Below are 25,387 nucleotides of genomic sequence, written 5' to 3' on the forward strand. Positions count from 1 at the left end.
GGTGACCTTGCTTGTTACCTCTTTGAAGGGCTGGGTTAAAGGGGGCAGCGTGGCCTTTAGTGGTCCCCTTCCCAAAGAATGTGTCCTCGAACCTGTCTTTATGTGAACCCCTTGCTTTACATGAATTTAAAATAGTTCATCTTGGAGGTGAATTCCACCTGCCGCTCCGGCCCTCGCTTCACACTCAGCTCAACCCCCATAAAGTTCACTTCTGCTCCCACCCTAACTTTGCAGTGTTCACATACGGTGTCAGGTTGTCTTTTGCAAAGACACACCTGGCTTCGGTGCTGTCATTGGTAATTCCATTTATGCCTGAATTTCCATCAATTTTTGTCTCATTTTTGTTCTTATCCCCACCCCACCGCACCCCACCTAAATCCTCTTGAAACTGTTATTTTTTTACACTCTCACGGAAACTAAGGAAGTGTGGAATGTTTTGGAGTTTCTCTGGCTAGTTTTTGGAATTGTTATCAGAATCTGTACTACATTCCTTTGACTATTTTCTAAAGTATAGAGTAAGCAAGAGGGTAAATTTAATTTCCAAAACAACCTAAATTAATTTGGAGCCAAATGAGATTAGGACATATACTTTGGGTTGAAAATGAGGTGTTAACATAATGTTTCTAAAGGGGAGGATAACTTTGGAGGTAAATGTATAGTATTAGAAGAGAGGGGTCCCTGAACCTGGATTAGAAAAAAGGAACATCTTTATTTTCACTAACCTCTACAGAAAGTAACATTTCATTATGAATGATGGTAACACTCCAGTCTCATCAGCAACACCTGTGACTTTGTACTGGCACTTGTATCTCTGTAAACATCAGTTATTTTCATATCACATTCCAGTAGCTGCAGATGATCTGTTTTTATCCATCACTACTTTAAAATTCATGTAATCATTCGACTCCCTGCTAGATCTTAGATCTAATATTCAATAGAGAAGCACATATTACTATATCACAATTTTCTTACCATTTTGACAATTTTCAATTTGTTTTCCTTTATAATCCTATGAACTTTGGTATGCATTAAAACTAAACTCTTGCCCTGGCCGGTTTGGCTTAGTGGTTAGAGCGTCGGCCTGCGGTCCAGAGACCCGGGTTTGTTTCCCGCTAAGGGCACGTACCTCGGTTGCAGTTTGTCCCCGGCCCTGGTTGAGTCGTGTGGTTGGCAGCCATTCGATGTGTCCCTTTCACGTCGATGTTTCTCTCTCTCTCCCTCCCTCCCACTCTATCTGAACAAAATATCGAAATAAAAATGTCCTCGGGTGAGGAGAGAAAAAAAAAAAAAAATAGAGTTCCTGTATAGTAAATAAATAAATAAAACAAACAAACAAAGAAAACTAAACTCTTCTCTGAAAGAGTCCATAGGCCCACCAGGCTACCAAAGGGTACCACCATGGCATAAAAAGTTAAGAACTCTTTTCCAGAAAGGGTTACTGCAACTGCATGTTCACTGGAATAAATGCACAGCTCTTCACTACTACTGTGAAGATATTCATGGGGATATAAAATGTCTGGATATTATTCCACTTTCTAGTTTGTGACCATGGTCAATTACTTATATTCTGTGCCTCAGCCTCTAGTTATATAATGGCCATAAATAAATAACTGTACCTTCCTCATAGGGATGAGGTTAATTTATTAAGGCTAATATTTATTAAGGCTAATAATGAACACATGAGTATTCAGTGATTAATACCTATTATTCATATCACATCTTAAAAAAAATTTTTTTTTCTTTATTGATTTTAGAGAGAGAGAGGAAAGGAGAGGGAGAGATAGAAACATTGATGAGAGAGAACATCGACTGGCCACCTCCTGCATGCCCCCCACTGGGGATCAGGCCCACAACCTGGACATGTGCCCTGACCAGGAATCGAACCGGCGACCTCTTGGTGCATGGGCTGATGCTCAACCGCTGAGCCACACTGGCTGGGCCATATCACATCTTTTATGTGAAAACAAACTGCACTTTAGAAATTCCCCCATATCTTTTTTATTGTTGGGTGCTTTTCCAGCCACATGGCTCCCATCACAGAAGCGATGGAGGGCTGCAGACGGAGGACAGGAAGTGGGGGACACAAGGCCTGCTCTGATGGACAGTGTGTGGTGGCAGCAACCACGCAGGCCACGCAGTTAGAGGGAGCAGTGCCCTGGGGCCAGACAAATCCAGGTTTCATTCTGACTGACATACATCGTGATACACATTGTGATTTTGGCAAATTAATCTTTAGAACTTTAGTTTTATTATCTATAAAATACAAATATCTTCTTCACTGAGTTGTCTTAAGAATTAAATGAGATGTAGATACAGGTTCACAGACAGGCACACAGTACAAACTCTAAATGTTAACATGCTTTCATGTCTGCTTCCCTCTCTCCACTTCTCCTACCAACCCTCTGAATCCGTGGACTTCCATCCTATGGGCTTAGTCAAGGATTCATAGTAAATTGCAATTGAGCCCTGGCCAGTTTGGCTCAGCAGTTAGAGCGTCGGCCCGGGGACCAGAGAGTTCCGGGTTTGGTTCCTGCTAAGGGCACGGACCTCGGACCTCGGTTGAGGTTCGTCGGGGCTGTGTGGGTGGCAACCAGTTGATGTGTCTCTCTCACGTCAATGTTTCTCTCTCTCCTTCCCTCCCGCTCTATCTGAAGATAAATGCAAAAATGTCCTCGGGTGAGGATTAAAAAAAAAAAATTGCAATTGAAAAACAAAATTAAAAAATCTCTCCTAATGGACAGTTTTCTACTTTCTAGAGGAAATTACTCCACTTGGTCATATAAGAGGATCCACTTGCAGTGCTTGCCCCCAAAATGACAAATGTTTGGACAATCTGTGCGGTGAGTAAAAGAAACAATCTACCAGTAACACAGTGTATCTGAAACTACTGTAACTTTCCACAGTTAAGAATGCAGACATTTGTTTCATACTAACAGCTATTTTCAGGAAGCTCGCAGCACGTCCCCATCAAACCAATGGCTTATTGCCCTAGGAATGAATACATGTTCAAGATAAATTTAAGAAAGCAAATAGTATCCTTTTTATTTAGCTCTAATCAGTACAACAAAAAATGACTATGGTGTTGAAAACTATAGACCCAAGATTTGCTAATTTCAGCAAGATAAAAAATTTGCATAATGAAGCTATTCAAGTGAACAGGATTCTGAATTTTGTGATACTACTTGTCCAAGGCACTCAAGGCTGCATTTTCATCTGTAGAATGAATGAAATAAGCTGTAATGTGGCATTTCTTAAATGAGTAAAACAGCATTTAATGAGAAACAGTGTGGAAAGCCAAGGAAGATAACTTCAAGGATGTTTTACAAAATGTCCTAGCAAAATTCTGCATTGTAATTTTGAAATAATAACCCTTAACTGGCCATGTTTTCAATTTTCCCCCATGATGCAAGGAAAGGAAACCTCAATCAAGCTATTAGAGTTGTGCAAATCCTGTAGTATTTTTGTGTCTACATCTGTAACCAACTGAACTCCCAGAGCTCCAGGCCAGGGTGGGGTTCTTGGAGTCAGAGGCAGGATAGAGTGGACTGAGTTCAACTGTGTAGATTTTGTTTGGCAAAAGTGTTCCATGTTCTCTAAGGCCCCTTCCAGGTCTAAAATTATAAAAATATTTAAAACTGTTTGTTCCCTTTCTCCTGATGTGAACACTTAATTCCCATCTTTACTCCAGGTGCAGCAACAATTTTTTTTTTTAATCCTCACCCGAGGACATTTTTTGATATTTTGTTCAGATAGAGTGGGAGGGGGAGAGAGAGAAAGAGAAAAACATCGACGCTTTTGCATTCATCTTCAGATAGAGCGAGAGGGAGAGAGGGAGGAACAGAGAGAGAGAGAAACATCGATGTAAAAAAGACACCCACACGACCCCAACTGGGGCCGGGGACAAACTGCAACCGAGGTACATGCCCTTAGTGGGAACCGAACCTGGGACTCTCCGGTCCGTGGGCTGACTCTCTAACCACTGAGCAAATGGGCCAGGGCAACAGTTATCTCTCATACATTCCACAGAAGGTCAATTTTCATTTTCCTGGAGGCTTACACATGCCAAGAAGTCTAAGGCAGATGTGGAGTTTCTTCCTAGTTCTCTAATGTCAAAGTCTGAATAAAGCTCAGTTAAAGAGTAATTATGACTGATTGACAAATGCCCTCTTTGTAATTTACTGACATACTGGAATGGATGAGAGAGAGAGGCCACTGTCTCCTTTACTGACTGATCATAAATAGTATCATTCTTCTAAGGGAGGAGCTTATTTTTAGGAAAATATTTTAATAAATTGTTCACACTGAGTATTACAAACAATTAATTCTTTATTTTTATTGAAAAATTCTAATGTCTTAATTTCCATTTTAATTGTATTAATTATCTGCTAGATATGGTATGTAAAATGATTTTCCATTTACAGTAGTGGTATATAAAAAGTTTATGTATAAAGTTGCTTTAAAAATAACAACTTAATACAGTTAGTACAGTAAAATCTTTAAAAATTAACCTTTGAAAATCACTGCAATAAAGCCAAAGCAAGTTAATGGTTATAATTAGAAACTTGGCTTTTAAAAACAAAACAAAAGCCTGACCAGAACCTACTCTTTTAATTTTTTTCTTTTCTGACTTTACAGCTAGCCCACAGTGAGACCAAGTCATGCATATGTATATAAATCTTAATTGTTTCATTAAGATATTTGTGAATTAGGTTACTGCAGTATGAGAAACAACAATTAAGAGGATACTGTGTTTGTTTCACAGATTACTCTATTTCCAGACTGGGCAATATATTCACATAATAGATACCTATCACTCTTTCTCATTGTTAGTCCACCAATACTAATACTGAGTGCTATTATTACCATTTTGGTCAAGCACAAATAGACTCTTTTAGTCCTTCTGGACTAATACAATCCTAGAAAAAAGCTTACAAACTCATTTATAGATGATTTTAAAAAATAATTGGGTGTACTTCAAATTTTAAAACATTCCAGAAAAAAGTACATTATTACAGTAAAGCCATAACCAAAAGAAACTTCCTAATTCTATAGGATAAACTCACATTTACTTCCCACTTTTCTATGAATAAGCACTGTTTTCAGGCTACCACACTGTGACCTTCAGTAAGTAACCTAAAATGAGTGAGCTAGATTTAGGTGATTCTAAATAACTCCATTGGCCTTCATGAGTAAAAACATTTCTACATAACCTGTTGCATGCTGATTCAACTCTAAATATCTGGTTTTACCCATGTACAATTTGATGTCTTTCTGGTTTATCACATTCCCAGACTCAGAACAGAATAGTAATTAAGGAATCTGATTTAATAGGCCTTGCTTTTTTTTGCTTATGGGTTGTTGAATCTTGGAACAAAATGTAAGGTTACAGAAAGGAATAAGCATAAATGTGTGTTATCAGTAGAGAGAGCAATGAAAAGCCTGCATTTATTTTCCTCAAAACCAAATGCTGGGACACAGTTATACAGGTTGGGGTGAAAGTAGGTTTACAGTGGTTCGTACAGAAAATAATACAATAATTAATAAATAATACAAGAATAAACTCTGTTTCGAGTACTCACAAGTGTAACCCTACTTTTGCTCCGCCCTGTATTTAAAGACTAACCAATGGTATCAGACATTTGATTTGATGGATAATTACAAAAGCTACATCCTAAAAATCTTTATATAAACAACCTAAAGAATCACTCCTAAAATCATGCTAGACCAAGCCTGCCTGGAACAGATTAGGTGCAATGTATACAGACATATATACACTCTCCAGTATAAAATTTTTCAAAAACCACGGAGAATACAATAATTTATATTTATAAAGAACACAACAAACTCAGAAAAAGTAATTCGAGTATTACTTCTCACATATAAGGCAACTAATGACCTAGTATCGCAAAGTCCTTTACAAAAGGAGAAGTTTAATAAGTTCTAGTTCAGGGCATTTTTGTGCGTGTATATTACTTTTTCTTCTTCTTTATCTTTTCACCGGCTTCCATTTTAAGCTTAACTTCTTCAGCTGTTAGCGCTCCCAGTTTCTTATTCTTTGCCTTCTTTACCTTTTCCTTGATGGCAGCCACGTCAATTTTAGTTTCAGTAGAAGCTAGACAAATTTAAAACACAACATACGTAATTCTTTAGATTTTACCAAATAAATATAAAGGGTATATATTTAGGACAATAACTGCAGAATACTGTTCATTGGAAGGTCGTGTTATAAAATATAAAACACCTGCCATTTGCCTAAAGGCAAGTTAGAAATTTCTTTAACAGAAAAAAAAATCATAAAATACTTAAAAAATATATTAGTGAACGTATACATGAAAATGACATTCTAGTTTAGCTATCTAAACCAATTACTGGATTCAAGTGGATTAAATTATATTAAAACTACATTTGCCCCTTAAGCCACACTTTAAATTATATATTTTTTGGACACATTCACTGACCCTCTCATGCCATCTGTGGAGGAAGCATAGGATGAAAGTTCATTCAGACTTTTACAGTGTTAGGGTGATACTTACTACTTTAAGGCAAAAACAAACAGGAGGAAAACCTAGATATCTCTTTGATAGTAACACTGAGGTTTGACTCTAACTCATGGGACCAGTTTTCCTCTTTTTCTCCAAATATGCATCAGAGACCAGCTGTTTCCAGTAGATTAGTTTTACTTACTCTTTTCCACATTTTGGAACTTTACAGTACTCATTAATATGCCAATTTTCCACCTTGCATGTTAAAATAATTTTAGATTACATTTCAGGAAAAACATTACATGTAGTCCTTCCAGCTTCCCTAATTTTAATTAACTAATGAAGTTATCAGTTACATTAACTAATGAAGGTATTATTCATCTAATACCACAAAAATTTTTTTCCAAATGTTAGTTCAATAAATGACTAGCAAAATTTTACTTAACAAGAATTTGGTAAAAAAAACAATAATCTGAAAGTATTTAGAGGTCCTCGTAACAGAACTCAACCAGCTAATCAATGCCAAAAGCTTGAACAAAATAGAGCAAGGAAGTAGCGAGAAAATACAACTTTTCTTACCACTTAAAGAATGGTCTTCAGAGCATAAAAAATTCACCAAGATAAAATATCATCATATAAACTACCCAGCAACTTGAGGAGCAGAGATTTAAAGCCTCCAGTATAGTGGAACAGCCACATTTTTAATCCTAATAAAGTGAGATTAACTATTGAACTACCTTCTAAGAACATAACTGACATATTGTACAAAGTGGAAATGTAGTGCTTATGACATTAACTTTTACTTAACCAATGATCTACATAGTAGAATATAGTATTTTTACAGTGGTTAACACTGATGTAATGTAAGAGGGTAAAACAGTAATGCTAAATCTGGTTTTGACCAATAGGTGGTGTGCAATGCTGCCGGTGACACCCCTCCCCTCACTGTGCCATAGCCGCTTGGTAGTTATTTTAGAAACAGTACAAGGTTACTAGTAGAAAAGAAAATGCAAAAGAGGAGCATGAATCAAAACAAGGCTAAGAATGGAGAAGAAAAGGCATGAAGTGTTTTTTCTAAGCATCTGTGTAAATAGCTCCTGAATAAAACCTTCCCATCGTTTTGTTGGCGTCCTTTAGCCCAAGGTGATGAGAAACCCATGTTAACAATACACGACGCAAACTTTAGGCCAGAGATCACGTAAGAGAAGAAAAGCACGACTTCTGATAAACTCTTTTTGAGAGGCATGAGAGCAGAGCTCAGGGATCACACGGCTTTACTCTTATTTTTACAGAAGGGTCACTGCTGTGGTTTACATCTTTCAAAACAAAAGGTCCTTCCCAAGCACACCCAGAGGTCAGGAGAGGACTCTCAGTCTAGGTACTTAGATGGCATTAGTTCTACCAAAGTATAAATTACCTCAGCTGTCTCCTGTCCCTAGGATTAGTGATTAATGAAATGCTAAGTGAATTAATGGACGATATGATTCTTTCTTTTTTTTTTTTATCCTCACCCAAGGACATTTTTTTTTTTTTTTTTGCATCTTCAGATACAGTGGGAAGGAAAGAGGGAGGAAGAGAGAGAGAGAGAGAAACATCGATGTGAGAGAGACACATTGACTGGTTGCCACCTACACAACCCCACCTGGGGCCGGGGACAAACTGCAACCAAGGTACGACGTGCCCTTAGCGGGAACCGAACCCGGGACCCTCTGATCTGTGGGCCGATGCTCTAACTGCTGAGCCAAACCAGCCAGGGCATATGGTTACTTCTTTACTTAACACTCAAAGAGATTTAGATAAATTCACTAAGGTTTACTTTTCATGTAACAGACTTTTACATCAAACTAAGAGCTGGAAAACAAGCTTTACCTTCCTTAGGTTTCACAACTGGTTTTTCTTTAGGTGGAATAAAAGCTTTGTTTCTTTCCTCTTGTCTCTTAGTGAGAGCTTCTGCTTGTTTAGCCTACATTATTAATACAAAATACATTAGTAAAACACAATTTACAGTTAAATAAGAATTCAAGTTTCTATGAACTTTGCCATTAATGTTGTGAGCTAGATATAGTCTTACCTTTATTGCTTCCATTTTCTGTCGCTTCTTTTGACTTGCCTTCAGAAAGTATTCACCACTAGCCAATTCTTTATCAATCTGTTGAAATCAGTATTTAAAGTTCCATCAGAAATAATGTAGATGAGAGTAATTTTCTTTTTTTTTTATCCTCACCCGAGGACATTTTTTCATTTTTTGTCAGATAGAGTGGGAGGGAGGGAGGGGGAGAGAGAGAGAGAGAGAGACAGACAGACAGACATCGAAGTGAAAGGGACACATCAAGTGACTGCCACCTGCATGACCAACCAGGATCGGGGACAAACTGCAACTGAGGTACATGCCCTTAGCGGGAACCGAACCCGGGTCTTTCTGGACTGCAGGCCGATGCTCTAACCGCTGAGCCAAACCGGGCAGGGCGAGAGTCATTTTCTAAGAAAGCCACAACGTCCATGAGGTAAAGACAGTGGAGTCAAAAATCTATTAATTCATAAAGACAGTGAGAAAAAAAGAGGGACACGTACTCTAAGCTGAAGGGAGTATTTGCCCAAAAGGGAATATGTGGAGGTAGGAAAGGGGGCTGTGAGTTACTCTAATACACAATAGACCGCATTAAGTAGGGTGGAAGGTCAATAACTCAAAGTGTAATAGGAAACTGAAAAAACACTTCTGAGGAAGCTTGAAGAAACCTGAATGCCAGACGAAGGAACTGGGACATGATTTGGAAATGACTGAAGTTTCTGAGAAGAGTGAAGAGACCAAAGCACATTTTTTTTTTTATGTAAGATTTTTTTTTCCCTGTCAATCCTCACTAGAGGACATGCTCAGAGAGAGGAAGGGGGGAGGGGAAGGGAGAAGGAGAGGGAGAAAGGGAGAGAGAGACAGAGAAATTATCAATGCGAGAGAGATACGCTCCCTGACTGGGGATCAAACCCGCAACCCAGGAACAATATGCCCTGACCAGGAACTGAAGCTGCAACCTTTCAGTGCATGGGCCCACGCTCAACCAACTGAGCTACTCTGGCTAGGCCAGAGCAGCATTTTTTTAAGGTACAAAAGAATGTAGAACAGATAAAATCCTGGAATAAAGATAGTGGCATGCAAAATGAAAAGCAAAAATTTTCAGGATTTGGTGACTAATGAAACACTAATTAGAGAAAGTTACAGTTCACGCACTATATAGTCTTATATATACATATCGTTATTATATCTTAAGGCAAAGTTCTAAATTCTTTACAGTTGTAAGCTCTTTATAATTACTAATTCATTTAATCCTCATTAACAATTATTTGAGATAGGTGTTATCATTATCCCCATTTTACGAATGGGGAAACTGAGGCATGCATGGGTTAAATAAATTATTAGCAAACAAATGGCAGAAAAATCAGTTGAGACCTCAGTTTCAAGAAGCTTACAGTTGTAGGGGAGAAAGATAAGACAATCACTAACTAGGACAGGGCCATAAGGAGTACAGCAGGTGTTACGGAAGCATGGTAAGTGGGTCACTCCTCTTTCCCACAACTATCAGTTTCTTTCTCGCTTCACCTTCTTCCCTTTCCAGAAGAAACCTCATAATCCAATAGTTCCATTGTTTTTTCACCATGATGATTATCATTCCTTTTTTCCCCAGTATCCAGAAGGCGATGGGTTTATATGCTGCGCATAAAGAACTGTATGAAAGGGAAGAGTATCTGATGGAGGGAATAACGAAGCAAGAACCCTCAGGAGATAGGTGAAGACAGAATTAAAAGAGCAAGTAAAGAAAGGTTTGATGCAGATGGGAAAATTTAGGTGACAGAAGAGGAAGTTGAAAGAATTCTTACTTGATGATTTCAAATATTTCAGTAAAATAAAATTCAATGTCATCTGCTAGGAGTGGGAGGGTACCTAGAAAATTAAGAAGATTCACAGACCTGGGAGACAATACAGAGAACCTTAGGTGGAAACATAAATTGATAGTGAGTATAATCCAAAGGTATGACTTTCTCTACCTATGTGTGGTAGCCACATTATGGAAAAGAAGCCAGGTTTTAAGACTGACCCAAGCTTAAGAGTTTTGCTGGGCAACTGTGATAGAAGGAAAAGGGAGCACAAAAGAAAACAATGAAGGGCAAGACGAAAAAGGAAATTTTGTAAAGGAAAGGAAAACAAAAGACAATGAAAAAAATGAGATGCATTCTAATTTAGAAAAAGGATAGATATTAGAATTTAAAATTTCAAAATTGGAGCAGTCATATAGCTCACGGTCACAGGAATGATGCTAAAGAAGAGTAGAGAGCATTTTGAGCTATATTGTTGACTTTTTTTATCCATGGAATATTTACAGTGGCTACAGGGACATGAGCGACACCAACCACCTTAATATAGTTAACACTCACAGTGTGAAGCCCCCCACCCCCATGCACTTGCTCAGAATAAGCCTGTTTACACTTACCTTCAGTTTCCTGTATCTCTACATACTCAAATACACACACATAGCAATGCCACCTAAAATACCCTCAATAAAGTTTTTGACAAAACTGATTATAAGTTTCCCCTCATGTAATGAACTTCAACATTTAATACTGACCTGACTTTCTGGCTGTGGTGGTGGGAATGGTGTATACTCCTTCTTAACAGTTTTTTTCTTTGGTTCCTTGCGTTTATTCACATTTTTATGCTTGAACTGTGGCAAAAATCTTTCCCAACTTTGTGATCTTAATTCAGAATCTTTTGCCAACTCTCGTTTAATCATTAAGGTCTTTGGTCATGCAATATACGAACAATGTAAAAATTAATTTCAAAAGTCATACATTTATCAAACTAAGATATAAATATTGTTCTTATAAACAGATCTTACTTAGTCTTTTAGGTAGTGTTAAAGCAACTCCATAAAAAGAAGAATATGTAATCTCGATTTTTAAAATTTTTTTAAAAAAAAATTTGATTTCAGAGGGAGGAAGGGGGAGATAGAAACATTGATCAGCTGCCTCCTACATGCTCCCTACTGGGGATCGAGCCTGAAAACCAGATGAAACCCAGATGTGCCCTGACTGGGAATTGAACCAGTGACCTCCTGGTACATGAGATGATGCTCAACCAACTAAGCCACACCGGTTGGGCTGTAATTGCAATTTTTAACCAAGCATCAGAAAACCATTAGAAATTTAGATTAAGAAGTTCAGAATTGTTAAAATAAACTGAGATGAAAAAGAGACTAATTCAGCTTTTCAATCATTATTTCTTTAAACCTTAAAATTCTTAAGAGCAGGGAGAGTTCTTAATTATATTCTCTACAAGCAGGAAGCTTTCAGTAGCACATAAAATATCACAGGGGGAAAAAAGCAAATTTTCTCATGATCAGATAAAACCAATATTCTCACATTTCCTCCACTCCATTTGAATTTTATGGACATTGGAAGAGGAGGGCATGAAGGACAGGCATCAGCTGCATGACAAGCTCTCTTTATCTTTAATGTCCCAAATGTAACTCAAAATTGTTCTTCCACCCCAATCTAATAGAGACTTTTAAACTTAACTTCATCAAATTTAAGTGGACAGTTCAACAAATACCTGTCATCAAACAGCTCATTATACCATGGCAACATTTCCAAGAACAGTCATGAACTTTGCACACAGGGATTAAAAGATCTCTCTTAGAAGTCTAATATACAAAACAGATAAAGCAGAGCAATTTTGGGTAAACTAAATAATTTGAGTGTTAAATTAAAAAAAAATTTTTTTAATGCAATCTGAAATGTTCCAGGCTTTATTTAATAGAAAAGGCAGAGTTCTGAAAGATCACATCTTTAAATATAGTACACGGGCTCACAATCTAAGAAAACCGGATTGAATCATCAACAACAAATTTTGTGAAGCCTTTCTTTGTATTAGAACTCTATAAATGCATTACAGTGTCCCTCTCAATAATGGGCTCTACAGAGATCCAAGCTTCCAAGGAAGTAACAACAGGACTGAGGTGCAGATGAGTAGGCTGAACTCTACTTCTAATTTACTCAAAATAGCTCTGCTTTATCTGTTTTATCTATTAGACATTTATAAATTTTTAATTTTAAGAAAGGTTTCTGTAGCTAAAAGAAGTCTGACAACCACTGTTATGGTGATATATAATTAACACTTACTTTAATATTATAAATTGGATGAATATTCTTCATAGTATCTAGGACTACTTTTCGGACCTGAAATTTGCAAAGAAAAATGAATTAGTCACTTATACAGATTTTAATGAACTAAGTAGAAGGTAGAAGGGGGTTACTATATTGCAAAATAGCCTACAAACCAGACATAGACTGCTGAACTAAAATAATAGTTGCTTGAACTGCTCTTAGTAGCTGCTAGATCTTTCATAATAGTCAACCTCCCTTGGGTACAATGACATTACTTAATTGTACTGCTAAAATGTGACATATGGAACTACTACAATACTCTGGAACTTCAATTTAGGAGTAAGAGAGCCAAATTTAGAGTCTGAAAATGTAGGTTCAAAAATAATGGGACTGCTATATTTTATGAGAAAGCCACTTAACTTTCCTGTTCCAGCTTTCTCATTTGTAATGGAAATACCTCAAGGGTCTGTTTCAAGAACTGAGTAAAATATTTAGACTTTAGAAAACTATAAAGTATTCAGTGTATTTAATTTATTATCACCCCATAAGAAAAGAACAGATCGTTTCTAAGAATGAGGTCCAACAGACTTCCATTAAAGGCCCTGGAAAGGAAGAAGCAAGACCTCACAGCCAGATCCAGACAACAGCATCAAAGGGAGTTAATTGAAACAGTACCTGCTAGACGGATTTCCTCATAATAAGTTAAAAAAAAAGTCCATGAAAACATTAAATAAACATTATAATAAATTCAAACAAAAGAAAATGTATCTTAAAGGAAAAAAAGTTTTCAGAGTTTGACTTCTACCGTTTATCTGTTCCTGCAAATAACACCTGCTCAATTCCCTAATATTTGAGCACATGTAACTACATCATATTTCTCATATGTGCTAGAGACTAAGAGCTTAAATACCCATTTAAAATTTGTAGTGGAAGGAGTTATGGTGTGCAGACCTTCCAATTGAGAAATGGATGTCTGTAACTGTCAAAGGTTGGCCATAATATGTTAGGGTCCCGGAGCAATGACTCCCTCAAATTCCATGAAGTACGAAGTATTTACTAATGGGAAATCAAACAAAGCACATTCTAAAACAATACAATAATAATAACGAAACAATAAATTGTAACCAAATTATTTAATTTGTTCTCTGCTGAAAATTAACTAAAAATATTAGGTATTTCTCACCTCTTTTAAGCCACTAAAAGGTCCAATGGCTGAAACTGTGTTTCCCTGAACCATGATATAACAGTTTGTTAAGAGTTCCAATGCCTATATCAAAAGAACAGTGAGTTGAAATTCAGTTGAAATACACTGAAAAACTAATGACAAAGAAGATACTCAAGTTTTCTACTGCTAAACAGTACCTTCAACGTAGATCCTTTGGGACCAATAAGCCGTTGTCTTCTTTTAACAAATCTTTCTTTATTTCTTACTAAAGAACCGATTTTAATTATGTCACATGCAATATCATCCTGAAGAATTCGTACTGCCTTTTGAAAAAATAAAGAAAATATTCCACCAACATTCTTGACAAATACATTTCCTTTCCAAGCCTACACTGATATTTAAGCAAAATGATGAAAGCCCTATGGAGGGAGGGTGGGAGGCAGGGATGGATGGATTCAGTACTACATATTGTCTCTAATGGCACAAATAAAGCAAAATCTCTGTAGTTATTAACTTACCTGCTCAAATGAAACACTCCTTGCTAATAGTTTTATTAGGTCTCTGGCCCTAATGATGATATATGGATCAAAAGTCTTCTTTGTTGTACAAACAGTCATGCTGCCTTCAATCAGGTCCAGAGTTGCATTAATGTGCTACAAAAAGAAAAGAAAAAAGAGTAGTTGTCTAAAAATGAATTCAATTTTAGATACTATAGAGCCTATCCAAATCTAACTATTAACTACTATTAATTAATCTCTCTCTGAAATTCTATCAACTCCCTCCCTGAAGAAGCTGAGTAGTTAATATAAAGTAGTTACTTTCATACTTAAAAGAATATAGAAACTCAGGGAACAAAAACCATTTATACTTACTTGCTTTAAAGTATTCTGTACTTACTGGAATAAAGATAATCTCTAATTTAAAAATATATACATCAGTCCAAACGAGGCCATTTAAGACCTAAGGTAAAACTGTAAAGCTACATTGCTTCCCTATCCCAGACCAGGCTCTAATATACCATCTGCTCCTTAGAGTGAGAATGGACTTCCTGCCCAAACTTTTTCTCAAGGTGGTCTGAATTAGCTAAACACAAACAAAATAAAAACAAAGTATCACAGGTTTAGAAAGAAGCAGTTATTGGAAAATTATGCACCAACTCTCAGTAGAAAGAACCAGATTTCAACAAAGCAAATACAAATATTATTTTTTGACATGTGAGCATATTATAAAGTCTATTTCAGTATAGTCAGTGATGAACTATTCAACATAAGCTGGATCTCTGAGTTTATGAGAGAGAGATCAATCCCAGATGTAGACAGCTGTAAAACACTGCTTGTAGTTTGCTGAGCCATCCTCATACCCAATGGGCACAAAAAACTCCAGTGCAGTCCCTCAGTTTGAGAAATATATTTTATGTCACAACCTAGTACACAAATAAATGAACCAAAAGCTTCATAAAATGACCCTTAGCATATATGATATATTCATTTGTTAAAAACTTGTTATATCCACTAAATTGACTTCTGGATCCACTAATGGATTTCAACCCACAGTTTGAAAAACAAAAACAAATACACCACTCTAGTGGCATGGCAGCAGCAACAAAGATGACACATTCACATCTTTCATTTAAAATGAAAATTAAGCAACTAGACAGGAACATGCCTCGACTCAAATTGTACAAGTACATGGCAACCACCATAGCACCAAGTAGGCATTCTGAAACCTGGAGTTCACAAATGAGTTTCAGACAGTCCATGAAATCCATACAATTTTAAAGGTATGTGAAATTTTCAAAGGACTCTATACTCACAAAATCAGAAACAAATGGATTACAAGGACAAAGTTTATGTAGGTTGTTTAAAATACCAAAGGAACCAAATTAACCAATTAAATTGGCACTTTAAAAAAATAAAATCAACCAGCACACATACATTTACTTAAAAAGTAATATATATATATATAAAAGAGGTATATAAAATATACATACATGTTCATTTAAGGCTTTCTGTACCAAGGGCCAGCATTCTTTCAAATAAGCCTCTCTATATTTTGGGAACAAAGTTGCAAAACTGCTCTCTTCCAAGAGTCCTCTGGGATTGTCCTCTTTGGAAAAAGCTGGTTCCTTCCAACCATCAGGAACAGTGAGGAGTTCTGATTCATCTACAGGAAAAAACTTACACATCAGATTTTAACCTACTTTTGGACACTTAAATGTATATATTTACAAGCTTCCAGTACTCTCCTTGCATTTCCTCTTCCTATGCTTTTTAGATTATTCAACAGTCAAAGAATGGGGCTCTATCATTATCATCAATATACTGTATTAAAATCATTTGTACACATTTCAGTCGCCTCATAAAGCAAAGTTCCTTAAGGGCAGGGACCGCCCCCCACTTTGGATCCATGCTAATTAGCATATGCCTGACAGACAGTAGGTACTCAAGTAACTTTCACTGCACTATACTGTTAAGAGCTAAAGATTCAAATACCACTTTGTTTACAAGACTGCATAAAATTTTTAAAAAAATATTTTTTTATTGATTTTAGAGAGAGAGAGGAAGGGAGAAGGGGAGAGAGACAGAGACATCAATGAGAGAGAACATCAATTAGCTGCCTCCTGCATGCCCCTCACCGGGGATTGCGCCCACAACCTGGACATGTGCCTTGACTGGGAATCAAACCAACGACCTCTTGGTGCATGGGCTGATGCTCAACCAATGAGTCACAATGGCTGGGCTGCATAAAACTTTTAAAAGCTGATATCTGGTGTACACTTTCAGTTAATAATCACTGGTATAGGGTTTTAGGTTTTCCAAAGAGTTTTCATGTGCCTTATTTCTGTATACCCTTCATGACAACTATAAAAGGTAGGAAGAACCAGTATAATTTTTCCCATTTCATAACAGACATTCAGTCCAAAAAGATTAGTGACTTGCCTAAGGGGACATAAAAATCTGCTTTCATTAAAACAAAATGCCTCTGAATGGCCATAAATTATCTCCCACATCATTTATTTTATTTTTTTACCCTCACCCGAGGACATTTTGCATTTATCTTCAGAGAAAGTGGGAGGGAGAGAGGATGGGAGAGTGAGAGAGAGAAACATTGACGTGAGAGACACATCGAGTGGTTGCCACCCACACGACCCCAACCAGGGCCAGGGACAAATTGCAACCGAGGTACGTGCCCTTACTGGGAACCAAACCCGGGACTCTCCAGTCCACGGGCCGACACTCCAACCACTGAACCAAACCGGCCAGGGCTCCCACATCACTTATTAAAACTCCTGGATTTTAGGAACCTCTTAAATCCAAGAGCTATAACTTAAATCATACTACTCAAAGGTATGATCCATAGGCCTACAGCATGAGCATAAACTGCAAGTGTGTTAGAAATGCAAGTCTTGGCTTCCACCCAGACCGACTGCATCTGAATCTCTGGGATGAGGATAAAGAAGCTGTTTTAGCCCTGGTCGGTTTAGCTCAGGGGTTAGAGTGTCGGCCCATGGACCAGAGAGACCTGGGTTCGGTACCCGCTAAGGGAACGTACCTTAGTTGCGGTTTGTCCCTGACTCTGGTTGGCGTTGTGTGGGTGGCAACCAGTCGATGTGTCTCTTTCACATCAATATTTCTCTCTCTCTCTTTCTCCCTCACTCCTTCCTGCTCTATCTGAAGATAAATGCAAAAATGTCCTCGAGTGAGGATAAAAAAGAAAAAGAAAAAAAGAATCTGTCTTAATAACCTCATCAGGAGATTCTTATGCACACCAATGTCTGAGAAGCAGGTCTTTAGAGTCCATGTTATCCACCCCACTCAGGTAAACATGCTTTGTTTTTCATACTGACATCCACTTTGCTATTTCTAGTTGAAATCACAGATAATTAGCTTCTTCATATCCTAAAAAAAAGAAAAGCTCAAAATCTACAACCATCGTAATGATAGTATCGTAAAATACACATCTGAACAAGTCTTTACCCAATTTAAACATTTTAATGACTATGAGTTTTAAAACTGGAAAAAAAATACCCCCAAAACACAGGAGTTTCACAACAGAGGATGTACAAATAGCCCCAAAACACGATAAAAGTGTGCAACCTCATTAGTAGTAAGACAAGTTCAAATTAAAATCCTAACTAGATATCATTTCATACTTTTACCAAAGTGACAGAAATCCAGATAATACCAAGTGTTACTGTGGGTGTGAGCAATGAGAACTCTAATCCCCTGCTAGTGGGAGTATAAACTGGCACAAACCCTTTGGAAAAGATTTAGCATTACCTGCATATACCCTATCTACACCTCAAGGATTCCATTCGCATGTACATAACCTGGAGAAACACTTGAACATGTAAACATAAGAGATATGTACAAAGATGTTTATAGCAGCATTGTTTAAATAGCAAACAATACAAAATGTTTACCAATGATAGAATGGGAATATAAATTAGCATGTAATAACACAAGGGAACATCATATAGTAGTGAAAAGAATAAATTACAGCTTCTAGTTTACCCTGATTAAATGACAAAAACAAAGGTAAGCCTAAGAAGCAAGACACAGAACCATGCCTACAATTCAAACAGGCAAAATTAAACCACTTTGTGCATAGGTGGTAAAGATTATGAAGAAAAAGAACAAAATGATCAACATGTTTTAGAACGGTTAATTCATGTCTCAGAAGAAGAATATGATGTTCTAGAGGTGCTTGTAGGGGGTTTTGGGGGTTTGGCAATGCTTTATTCGGCTCAATGGTCTGAGAACTTCTTTCTCCCCTGTTGGTTTTATTCTTTATTTTTTAAAAATGCTCACCGGAGGATATTTTTCCATTTACCTTCAGATAGAGTGGGAAGGAGGGAGTGAGGAAAGGGGGGGGGGGGGGTAGAAATATCCATTGGCTGCCTCCCGCACAACCCCCACCGGGAGGAACAGCAACGGATGTACATGCCCTTGACCGGAATCTAACTTGGGACTCTGGTCCGCGGGCCGAGGCTCTAACCGCTAAGCAAACCAGCCAGGGTTGGTTTTATTCTTTAAGCAGTACATATACTGTACTCTGCTATGTATGTTCATAATTATAAGCAATAACAAAACACCTTTAATAACTTCCTATAGAATGAGAGTCCAAGTCCAATAAGAATGGCTGCTGAGGCTCAGGGCTACTTCTCTAACCTCTCTTCCTGTCATTAATACTGAAGAAAATGGATAAAACCAGAATTAAACAAGACTAGACAGCAATTTAAAAGCTGGGCAGTCTAAATAGTAGAAGCCGTGTTAGCAACATGACAAACAAGAATAATGATAAATGTTCCAACATGTCTTCAGGAACTCACACACTAGCCAGACATCTCCTTCTCCTTATCACTATGCCAGTCTCACTCCTTCATTATCAGCGTTCACTCAAATATATAATAACCTCCTACTCCTAGGGCTTCCTTTATTTTGTCAACGACTTCCAGCCATCGCCGCAAGTCTAAGGTCCCGCAACGCCCTCCAAAATTTCTTAATCCTCATCATTTTACAGAAGACGCCGCAGCAACACCTTCACTTTGGGGACCTTTAGCAAAGGTGGTTACTTAGGAACACGTGACCGGCACCATATCCGCCCGATGGTTTGGCAGACCCGACTAATAACCCTAAAAACCAACAATTACAGGCACTCGACTTGAGAGAACAGACATTTGGCGGCGTTACCGGTCCCCAGCAAGCGAAGAAAGCAATCGCAACTAAACACTGAAAGCCAGGCTTCGGTTCTCACACGACCTTACCTCGGTCCTCCGGCTTCGACTTCTGTTTACGAAGTTCACTGTCCCCAGCCGCTGTTGCTGGCCCGTTCGCTTTGGAGGGCGCCATAGTCAGACTGCTCCGGTTGTTACCGGAAGTGGAACGGCTCTTAAATCCTTCCGGCTGAAGTCCCTACACTCAAAATGAGTTCCGCAGAACTCAGACGAAGAGATCTGCGCAGTCTCTGTGTGGGCCTACGCTAGAGCCCGCGGATTGGTTCAAACTACAGCGCTCTCTCACTTGGCCCATAGAAAGCCACAGACCTCTTTTCCAGGATGCACTGCAACCACGGAGTTTGACTGCATGCTGGGAATTGTAGTTTGGCTCTGTGGGCAAGTTAGAGAAGGGTTTTGTGTGTACTCTTCCCCTGGCCTCAGTATCCAATTGCTGAGGATGGACTCCAGGGTTTGGCCGCAGAGTGCAACCTGGTTATCACTGATGTCACTCATTTGGTAAATATTTATATGATAGTCAAATATGTGGTAGGTGTGGGGAGAAGGTACTAATATGAGAATATATGGTTCTCAGTGACAGTAATAGCTACCATTTACTGTGACATTACTTTGTGCAAGGTACTTTATGCGCATTATTTCTAATCCTTAAAATCAAAGTTATAAGGTAAGAAAACCGAAGTTGAAAAGAAAACAAGATTGGTAATTTTTTGGAAGGTAAGTTTTCAAAATCCTTGTTTCTGATGATTTTCTAAGGTCTTGATATTTCTCTTTCTAAGCTAGAGGGATAGTAATTAAGCAACACTTCTGAAGTATTTAATCTAGCCTAAGATTTCCCAAAATGACTAACTCCAGCCTATCTCAACACTGCATATTGGTGACTTCAAAATGTGAGGTTCATCACTACTACAAATCTCCACACATCTAGGAATTTAAAAGTTCTCAGACTTGCTAAAGATAATACTTCTTTTGATGATTGGTCTTATTGCTTGCCAATTAAAATGTTTTTCTGCAGCACAAGTACAAAAAGTCTTTGATAGGTTTAATTCCTCACATTAGTGAAAGAGAAACAATGATCTGAAATCCACCCTGGTATATCTTCTATAAAAGATTCTTATGAGGTACCTGTGGAAAACAGACTTAATTAGGGATAGAAGATCCCAAGGCACATGATTATATTAAGATTTTTGGCCCAGCCAGTGTGGATCAGTGGCTTGAGCTTTGTCCCATGGACTTAAAGATCCTGGTTCAATTCTTCGTCAGGGCACATGCCTGGGTTTCCCAGTGGAGGGCATGCAGGGGGCAGCCAGTCAATGTTTCTCTCTCACATTGATTTTTCTATCGACCATTGATATTTCTATCTCTCTCTCCCTTCCTCTCTAAAAAAATCAGTAAAAACATATTTAAAATATTTTTTTAATTCTTTGTTTTTATCCTATGTGTCTTATAAATGACAGGAAGTTATTTGATTCCTATATTCATACAATTTGCCAAAACAAACAAACAAACAAACAAAAACAAAAACAAAAACCCCGACAAATCCCTATAATAGAACAAATAGATGAAAGTTATAAAGTAAGAAGCAATTTCTTCAATGTTCCCAGAAACCCTAGGAAGCAGGTTTTTATTATATTTGTTTAAGGAACTCAGTCACTAATAAGTAGTGAGTTAGACTTCAAGTCTAGTCAGTCTGACCATTAGTAGCTCTATTAGTAGTCTGACCATGAGTGACTGGGATTTTAACCTCATAGCTTTTGGATTTAAGCTGCACCAGCAACCCTTCTCTGAGTTACCAGCCTGCTGGCCCATCCTGAAGATTTTGGACTTTCCAGGCCTCCATAATCACATAACTAGTGTCTCTGTCTCTCTCTCTCTCATATATGTGTGTGTGTGTGTGTGTGTGTGTGTGTGTGTGTGTGTAGTTTCTCTGGAGAACCCTGACTAATGCCATGATTTACAGTAGAGCACATCCAATGACTGATAAACATATTATGCTCAACCTCATTATAAAAATATTTTTAATGATAATCTGCAGGAGGAAAGAGCAATCTCATACAGGCTGGTGGAAATGTAAACTGTTACTGCCTTTCTGCAAAGCAATCTATCAATATAATATCTATCTCTATCTCTATCTATCTATCTATCTATCTATCTATCTATCTATATCTTCTTCCACCATAATTTCACTCCTGGGAAACTGTCAACTAGAAATAAAGCACCATACTATTAGGATGTATGCACTATTGTGTTGAAGACTGTCTTATATAGAAGTGGTTCAGTGAAAGGTACTTTGGAGCCACACTGACTAGTTTAGTGCCTACTGGCTATATAGGCTTGGGAAAATATTTTTCCATCCCTGTTCACTTTCCTACAATGGACAGAATAACCTAACTCAGTGACTTTATACATGTAAAGTGCTAAAAAAAAAGTGCTTTGTATATGGTACATACTTAATAGGTGTTAGCTATTATTTATTTATAGTGGAGAAAAAATAAAAGCATCCTATTTTTCTTAAAAACATTTTTTCCTTTATTGATTTTAGAGAGAGAGGACATGGGAGGGAGTGGGAGGGGAAGAAACATCAATGAGATAGGACATCGATTGGCTGCATCCTGCACGATCCCCAGTTGGGCCCACAACCTGGTTATGTGCCCTGACTGGGAATTGAATTGGCAACCTCTTGGTGCATGGGTTGACGCTCAACCACTGAGCCACACCGGCGGGACCATCTTAACTATTTATTAGAGATAAGTAAATTGATGTTACCTTCATAACCATGAGATATTATGCAGTCATTCATGAGAATTAATTAAATATATATGGAGATGACCTAGATGGGATAATTATATAAATAATTATGTGAAAATCATTATATAAAAATTATTATATGCATATATAATTATCCTATTTTTATAAAGCAAATTGATAATTCACTCAACAAATATTTATTGAGCATCTGTAATTTCAGGCACTGTTTTAAATACTTGGTTCTATTGTATGTGCTGGACATAATAATGTAATTATTATTCCACTTGACACATTATTTTACTAATGTGATATATATATGAATATATGTGTATATGATTGTACAATGAAAAATGATTTGGAAAGATATACATTAAGCTTTCAAGGCTGCCTATCGTAGGGATGAAGGCAATTAGAAAAGAAAAAGAAAGTAGGGAAAAAGACTAAACACAATAAGTGTTCATGATAAAGCATCAGGCTTATAGCCCTGTTTATGTGAAACTGTGTGTGTGTGTGCACGCACATGCCTGCATAAGGAGATCTATGAAAAGATAGTCAACAAAATGTTGATCGTTCCCTCTCAGTATAGAGGTATTTCAAAGGATGGCAATTTAAATAACAATACAGTTGTAAATCAATCACAATTTATATAATTTTATGTTATTGTTCTTGGAAATCTGAATATAAACGTGTACTCAGATCGACAAGATTATTCTCAGAAATTGCACAGATAACACTAAAAGGGGAAAGAAAATTTACCATCTCTAAAGAGTTTTTTAGGCATGAATCTGGTCTGGAAAGTTCTCTCTGGGTCACTATCAGCAGACAGACCCATTTTGACTGTGACTTCCCCCCTCATTGGCCTCTTGAGCAACAGATCCACGAGCAGCCATCCTCCTACAGATGTTTCACCAGCCCTTACCCTGCTCATTCATTTTTCCATGCAAACCAAGTGGGCCTCACAACTCTCCTTTGGACTTAGAGAACTTAATTCCCACAAAATTAACTCAGAGGGTATGGGCAGAGAAGTCAGGATGTGGTTTAACAATGTTTGGGGGTGAGGTGTGCATTTATCTTTTATTAAATAGAGCAGAAACACTGGGAAAATAGGTGTGGTTTATTTTTTATTTAATATATCTATACTCATTTACCAGGGATAAAAGTGAGTTTTGCACAGTAATCTATTTTTTAAATAAGCAATCAAGAGAAGGTTTTGTCAAGTACAGTCAACCTTACAGAAAGGTTTAAAATCCTAAATCAACATATATCTATATCAACATCAATAACAGTAATAATTACTATGGTTGTAAAAAGAAGGCCCCTTCTAACTCCATAATAAAATAGGGATCTGGTGATAACAGTTAAGAAGAAACAACACAATAAAGCAGCCTCATTTTAAACTAATCATGCTATTAACATATCTTTAGAAAAATAGTGTCAGTAAAAGTGAAGTGTTCTGCAGAAAGCCTGGGAAACGTGGAAACCTGGGAGAGCGAATCTGAGAAACATATTCAGCCAGTCTTGAACTGTCTTCTGCTGTGCAAGAGGATTCGTGTGTCATCACCATGGCTGGTGCTGGGATGAACTATCCTTGCAGGATATACACTCATTCTTGAAAGGCGACTGGTAGCAACCTCTCTGGAGGAGGAGGTATGGTGTACTGCTTTGGCTGCTAACCAGCTGTTGGATCTTGGGTAGGCACTACTTACCCTGCCTCTGTTGTCCTTGAATTGTAAAATGAGGGAGTTGAGTTAGATTACTATTTCTCAAACTTTAGCCAACCTTAGATTCATGTGGAGGGGTGGCCCAACTTTCACTCTGTAGTTCAGTAGGCCTGGAGTAGGGCCTGAGAATTTGCAGCCCTGACCAAAAAAAAAAGTATCCAACTAAAAAATGTCAATAATGCCAAGAATGAGAATCTTGGGTGTATAGCTGTTCTTAATTTCTGTGATTCTACTTCAAAGGGTCAGTAAGTGCTTTACTTCTAACCAGGCATGCCATGAAAGCAAAGTTATTTTCCACTCTTTATGTACTTGGGCCAGAACTGGCCTGGTATCAAAAGCCAAAGTTTCCAGATGAGGTTCATTATTTTGCTGGGCTCCTCAGTGGACAGTCTGTTCAATTTCCCTCAGCTCAACTCTGCCTAGTCATTCGGGAATTCTGTTGTCCCATTACTCAAACAAACAATGGAACTTGTACATATAGCGAATGCTTGGGGTCTAAAGACACTCAATGCTGCTTAAATGTTAGTCTCTCCTGGCCCCAGGCCCATGAAACACTAATATTTCATTGGGAATATAATCTAGCCTCTTGTGTTATTTCCAGAGCGATCTTTCCTCTTTCTCTTCCTGATTGTTCTTATTGATAAGCAACAGCTTTGATTTAATTTTTAGTATAATATTCTTCTCCCTAGAGAGAAGCTTGAACACACTTATGATATTGGGTTCCACATAGCAACAGAAGGCTTTTTAATGCATGTGTGAATATTCAAGATTTCATCAGTATCATGTGAAATGTATTGATATTGCTGATAATTATTATTTTATGCAAATCAAAGAAGCAAAATACAGTCTTTTATTTGTTTACATGATACTAGGAGAACGTTTGAACTTTTCCAGAAAGTAGATTTCTAGTCATTTGTTAAATCTATATGCCTCTCCTATCCTCCAGATAGTGGTAACTGCAGATGGCCTGTGATGAAATGAACTCTTTAGATGATGTATTTTAAACATATAATAGGTTGATATTTAAACAAGTCATTTCATGATGTCACCATTTCAAAATGTGACTTTATTCTTTGTTTCAAATTCTCTAATTCAAAACCCTGGCACCTGACACACAGAGACATGAAAATTCAGACTTTAACACTACACTTTCGCCCATGAGCACCTAAGAGTGACTTCAACCTCTTTTGGTTTACCTGTTGCTCTACTAATGTGATGACATCTATTGGCTATTTTCCTAGAAAAGCACATATATTTGGGCACACATAACACTCTACCCACAATTTGATGAGAGGTTCACACATCTGTCATGCTCATTCATAAGACCCTGGAGGTCAGGCTAAGGACTTGCTTTAAAGCAGCTTGGGAGGAGTGTCTCACTAGC

The 25,387-nt window shown here is 37.6% G+C and overlaps 1 protein-coding gene across 2 annotated transcripts; it reads right to left on the reverse strand.

Moving 5' to 3' along the window:
• Nucleotides 1-3,194: 3,194 nt before the first annotated feature.
• LOC118624597 (KRR1 small subunit processome component homolog) lies at nucleotides 3,195-19,686 on the reverse strand. 2 transcript variants are annotated; one of them, XM_036252993.1, is made up of 11 exons: nucleotides 19,568-19,686; nucleotides 15,791-15,963; nucleotides 14,319-14,453; nucleotides 13,998-14,123; nucleotides 13,819-13,902; nucleotides 12,651-12,707; nucleotides 11,099-11,269; nucleotides 8,554-8,631; nucleotides 8,352-8,445; nucleotides 5,974-6,112; nucleotides 3,195-3,213 (listed from the first exon to the last, which is right to left on the reverse strand). In XM_036252993.1, the coding sequence occupies exons 1-11, from the start codon at nucleotides 19,650-19,652 to the stop codon at nucleotides 3,210-3,212; spliced, it is 1,146 nt and encodes a 381-aa protein (XP_036108886.1). In that variant the 5' UTR covers nucleotides 19,653-19,686; the 3' UTR covers nucleotides 3,195-3,209. The 2 variants fall into 2 exon arrangements, with proteins under 2 accessions (XP_036108886.1, XP_036108885.1); XM_036252992.1 differs by lacking the exon at nucleotides 3,195-3,213 and having other exon boundaries at nucleotides 4,494-6,112.
• Nucleotides 19,687-25,387: the final 5,701 nt, after the last annotated feature.

Source organism: Molossus molossus, unplaced genomic scaffold (assembly GCF_014108415.1).
Source record: "Molossus molossus isolate mMolMol1 unplaced genomic scaffold, mMolMol1.p scaffold_m16_p_10, whole genome shotgun sequence".
NCBI classification, from domain to species: domain Eukaryota; kingdom Metazoa; phylum Chordata; class Mammalia; order Chiroptera; family Molossidae; genus Molossus; species Molossus molossus.

Coding starts and splice junctions, on each gene's coding strand:
- LOC118624597 (XM_036252993.1), bottom strand. CDS start 19,652: ATGGCGCCCTCCAAAGCGAACGGGCCAGCAACAGCGGCTGGGGACAGT. Junction 11,270..12,650: donor ATCCAATTTATAATATTAAA/GTAAGTGTTAAT, acceptor GCATGACCAAAG/ACCTTAATGATTAAACGAGA. Junction 8,632..11,098: donor CACCACAGCCAGAAAGTCAG/GTCAGTATTAAA, acceptor TGATTTCAACAG/ATTGATAAAGAATTGGCTAG.